We start from the raw sequence: 5,056 nt of genomic DNA, 5'->3' as shown, positions 1-5,056 counted from the left end.
CGTAATGCCGACATAGATACTTTAAAGTCCCTTTGGAATAAATTAAAGCGAGAATAAAAATATTAAAATATTGTAACAAAAAAATTGTTATATTAAATGTAACATTAATATAATGAGGCGAACTAAATTTGAGAAAAAGAAGTTTTTATGGAAATTATAAAAAAGCAGATAAAAAATTAACAGCAAATGGAACAATACATAAAAATCAATAACGAAAAGATGTTTGTATTTTTAAATAATATAATTTATATCATTTCACTCTAACAAAGATATGAGACCCATACTTTTTATTTTTTTATTTACTCTTTTTCGTATCGTTTATTACTTATTTAAAATAATACAACTTTACATTTTTAAAATAAAAAATATTTTTTTCAATTAATAAATAAATAAATGTTCTCCATATGAAAAGATCTTTTAGTGCAATAGTAGTATCTGCATTTTCTATTCATTTGATGATATTTAAATTAATTTTTTTTCTCCTTTGTACACATGTCATGATTACTGTTCAATTTTGATTGGCTTATTCCACGCTTGAGCATATAGTAAGAGGATAGAACCGAAATAATTTTGCTCACTATGTATTAATTTGAGGTTTTAAATTACTTCCTCAAAATTCAAATCCGGTAAAAGAAAAACCGATCTTCTCATTTGTTTTGTTTTTACTAAATTACTCATTCGGCCATCCCCATTTAGGAATGATCTACACGCACTTCCTTTTTTTATTGAAATTTTACTTGAGTATTGCTTAATTGGTAACACAGGATAAATAGATAAATAGAGAATCTGAATTCGATTTTTATTTATTATTTTTGAGAAGAACAATTTTTTTTAACTACAATTAAATTCCATCACAATATTAATTTTATGGCCGATTTGTGAGAATACTTGGGATCGATTTATCTCATAAAAATAATTAAGTTCAGTAAAAAAAAGAGAGAAAAATATTTTTTCACACTGTAAATAAAGTTATCTTCAATGAGTTCAAAACGATGTTATTTTGGATTATAAGATTAAAAAATAATAACGATAAAAATTAATATAACACTGCAATGAATTAAAATTATAAAAATATTTTAATTTTTGTCACAAAATAACATCATTTTGTGTTGATTAAAAATATCTTATCTCCATTGATTATAGAAATATTTAAAAAAAAAAAATGAAATTTTCACATTTCCACTGCATTGGAGCTTTCCTTCAAGCTTGATCAAAGGGGTAATTTTGTATGCCACACGAAGAGTGAGATGATAATATTTTTGTTAGGAGCATCCGTTAAGCAAAGGGTTTAGAAAAATAGAAAAAGAGAAAAAGTGAAAATGAAAAGAAAAGGGAAATGACTAGCATCCCAAAAATGAAAAACCTCAATGATTTTACTGTGAAAGCTGTCCCGTCCCGTCCTTCCCTGCCAACTTGACAAATTTAGATGGGTTACAGTCAATGGGCTCAGAGTTACAGGCCATGCCAATTCCATGCTAGCAATCACTCCCCGGTTCAACTCGGTCCTGACCGAGTCATCATTTTTTTCCACAAAAACCTTCTGCTTCAAGCAAATTAACTCAACTGACGCGGGCCCTTTGGCTTTACTAGACCAATGTGGAGTCAAAATCAAATTCCCAAGATTAAATAAAGCTCATTACTATTGCAGTATAGTGTTGTAATAGCTGATAATAGTGGTAATAAACTGTAGGGTCATATTTTCCGTAGAACAAAGGATGAGGCCAAGAACGCATATTTATTACTCACATCTAACCTCAAGTGGGGTCAAGAACTTAACCATGGATTAGAACCAGGGTTAAAAAAACAAGTGGTTAAGAAGGAGACAACCACATAACCCAGATTTTTATTATCAACAGTCATCCCTGAGAGCATCATCATCGTCAACATCTTTCCCTACATCTTCTCTTTTCTTTTTCCTTCTTCTTCGCTTTCACCAAAGTAACCCTTCTTTTTTCTTTTTCTTTTTCTTCCTTTTTTATTCTCGCTTCTTCACAACCCAAACTCCCTTTTAATTTTCAGGGATAAAACAGTGGCTTCATCAGAAGGTTCAAACTTCACAATTCATGTAGTGTGATATTTCTAATCTGCACATAAAACCTAACCCTAGCAAACCATAAAAAGTTAAGCTTTTTCTCTTTTTTTTTTCTTTTTTTTCTTATAAATCATTTAACCCACCATAGATGTTTGAGCCATGGACATAACGCCAACAACAACAATCAACAACAATCCTACGAGTGCAACAAAATCGCCAGAACATGACACTGAAACACCGACCAGGATCAACACCACCAAGGCCTTGTCTTTCTCCAACGGCGTCCTCAAGCGTCACCACCACTCTCACCACCACCACCATCTCTACCCTCTGGCCACCAACCACCCCGTGGCGGTGACCTACAAAGAATGCCTGAAAAACCACGCAGCCGGCTTGGGAGGCCATTCCTTGGACGGTTGCGGCGAGTTCATGCCCTCCCCCAACGCCACCGCCGCCGACCCCTGTTCCTTAAAATGCGCCGCCTGCGGCTGCCACCGGAATTTCCACCGCCGCGAGCCGGAGGATTCCCCCATCTCAACCACCACCCATGTCATAGAGTACCAGCCTCACCACCGCCATCACCCTCCGCCGCCGCCGCCGTTTCAGGTCTCCAACCGAAGCCCCAATTCGGCCTCTCCGCCGCCGATCTCCTCCTCGTACTACCCCTCTGCACCCCACATTCTCCTCGCGCTGTCCGCCGGCCTGGCGGCGCCCCCGGAGAGCACTGCTGCCCCAGCCAACAACGCCGGCGCCTTGGCCTCCCCGGTGTCCATCAGCCGGAAGCGGTTCAGGTCCAGGTTCAGCCAGGAGCAGAAGGAGAAGATGCAGAGGTTCGCGGAGAGGGTTGGGTGGAAGATGCAGAAGAGTGACGAGAATTTGGTTAGGGAGTTTTGCAGCGAGATTGGTGTTGATAGAGGGGTGCTGAAAGTTTGGATGCATAACAACAAGAACACTTATGCTAAGAAAGATAATGCCAATGATGGTAGCAAGAGCATTTTGCAGGAAGACCCCAACAACAACAACGACAACATCATAGACAATAACAACAATAACGCTGAAATAAATGGTAACGCTAGCGCTGAGGATCCGAGTCATCACGACCAGAATGATGATGGGGCTAACGTTGGTGCTAATGGGTCTTCTTCGTCTTCTTGATCTTTCATGGTAGAAAGGAAGAGAGAGAGAGAGAATAATATTTTAGATAGACTAAAGATGGTACCAGTTAATTATTAATTAGTGGTTTCTTTTAATTTTTGTTTTTAATTGTTTAGTTTTATATTTATTAATGAGATGATTATCACCTTTCTTAAGGATATTTAACATTGGAGAGAATGATATATTCAGAAGGGAATTTATTTTATTTTATTTTCTGGGTTCGAGGTTCCTTTTGCTGCTATATGCTAAAAGTAGTTTTATTCAAATTTAGTTAGTATTAGTAGTTCGATTAGTTCTCACTTCAACTTGGCTTCTTGTATGTCTCTCTATACAAATGATTTCTCTGCTTCTTGCTCGGTTTGCTTGAGGGGTGGTGTGGAGAGTGAACTTGGCAGCTTTCTGCAATTCCTCTCTTTCTCCCCGGTCAGAGAGGGAATAATGATTTTCCTACATATCTCGTGTCCGAGACAAAGGGGCAGAAAGTGTTGCTATTTTTACAAGTATATTTTTTTTTTGTATAATAGGATGTGAGTTGCTTGCTTGTGCTATTCTATTCCTATGGTCCTGTGCAGCTATGCTGCTATTCTCTATATTCACGAATAAAACAGATAGAAGAGGCATAAAAAAATCATATCCTAATAGTGGGTGAATCAAGCTGTAAGCTTTTGGTTATCTGTGTATGCATTAGATAAGGCCATAAGGGCATACATTTATTAGTTTTGAGGAATATGATATATTTAAGGGTCGGTGATGTGGCTAATGAATCCAAAAGTAACATTATTATGCCTTTTGTTATTCTCTCTAATCAAGTATGCATTCTTCCAACAGCATGCGCCTTTATCCGATCCGAATCCCAATTTTTAAAGATAATCTCGTATAATAGTGTAATTTAACTAGCTATATAGTATTAAATACCCCCATAGATTGAGTTCTTTCGGAAATATTTGTGGGCACTTTCCTTTTAAGGGAAGTAGATCTCTTTCTTATGAAATAACAAGGAATTTACTAAAATATTGAAGGTAATAAAGAGGATGACAAGAGAGAGAGAGAGAGATAGTGTCTTGTCTTCCACGCTTTACGTTATGGGTGTGTGTTTTTTTCCATCACTCAGCTTATTTTTAATTTATTTGTTTTTGGGTCCACTCCATGGGTTTGTTTTGGTTTTTGGTTGTTGATGAAGTCAGTAATCTTGTTTTGGTAGGGGTGGGACCTCTAAGGTGCTGCTGTTTGTTCTGCTAACCAGCAAGTCATGGGCTGGTTCTGGACCCCTTAATTGCCCCTTAAAAACAGGGAAATGATGCAGAGTATGAGGAATTTTGTCAATTTCCCCCCAACTAAATACAACAGTAACCTACTGGGAAATTGGTCTCTTTCACATCTTTTTCTTTTTTTGGAATTCATCTCTTTCACATCTTTGGATGCAAACGAGCTAACATGCAACAATGTAATTATATTTTTGAAATTGAACTTTTATATTTATTTTGTGGGATAAAATATCAGAAATACTAGTCTTATGTTATAAGAGATTAGTATCTATGTCATAGATACAAAGTCTGTGGAGTCCATTATTTTAAAATAAATAAATAAATGAGTGGACTCCACATGATTTGTATCTAGAACGTGAGATATTAGTCTCCTATATAACATGAGACTAGTATTCCCCATAAAATATTATGTCTATTTTTTTTCATGTTTATTTTACATACTCATTTCCAATATCATTGGATAAGAATATCAAGAGGAGAGAGAATAGATAGAAGTTTGTTAAAATTATGATCTAACAGTGTTGGAAATAAACTCTGAAGCATCGACACTTCAAAAATTCTGACGTATCGTGTTCGACATTCTGACACTTCAACGCGCGTTGCA

At 36.3% G+C, this 5,056-nt stretch overlaps 1 protein-coding gene across 1 annotated transcript; it reads left to right on the top strand.

The window, feature by feature from the left end:
• Positions 1 to 1,867: 1,867 nt before the first annotated feature.
• On the top strand, positions 1,868 to 3,374 carry LOC133310224 (zinc-finger homeodomain protein 9-like). The gene has a single exon (XM_061511119.1). The coding sequence runs from the start codon at positions 2,192 to 2,194 to the stop codon at positions 3,185 to 3,187; it is 996 nt and encodes a 331-aa protein (XP_061367103.1). The 5' UTR covers positions 1,868 to 2,191; the 3' UTR covers positions 3,188 to 3,374.
• The last annotated feature ends 1,682 nt before the right edge of the window (positions 3,375 to 5,056 follow it).

This window comes from Gastrolobium bilobum, unplaced genomic scaffold (assembly GCF_033153095.1).
Source record: "Gastrolobium bilobum isolate Gb01-03AN ecotype WA unplaced genomic scaffold, APGP_CSIRO_Gbil_v1 utg359, whole genome shotgun sequence".
In the NCBI taxonomy this organism is placed as follows: domain Eukaryota; kingdom Viridiplantae; phylum Streptophyta; class Magnoliopsida; order Fabales; family Fabaceae; genus Gastrolobium; species Gastrolobium bilobum.
This window is presented reverse-complemented; position numbering and strand designations above follow the sequence as displayed.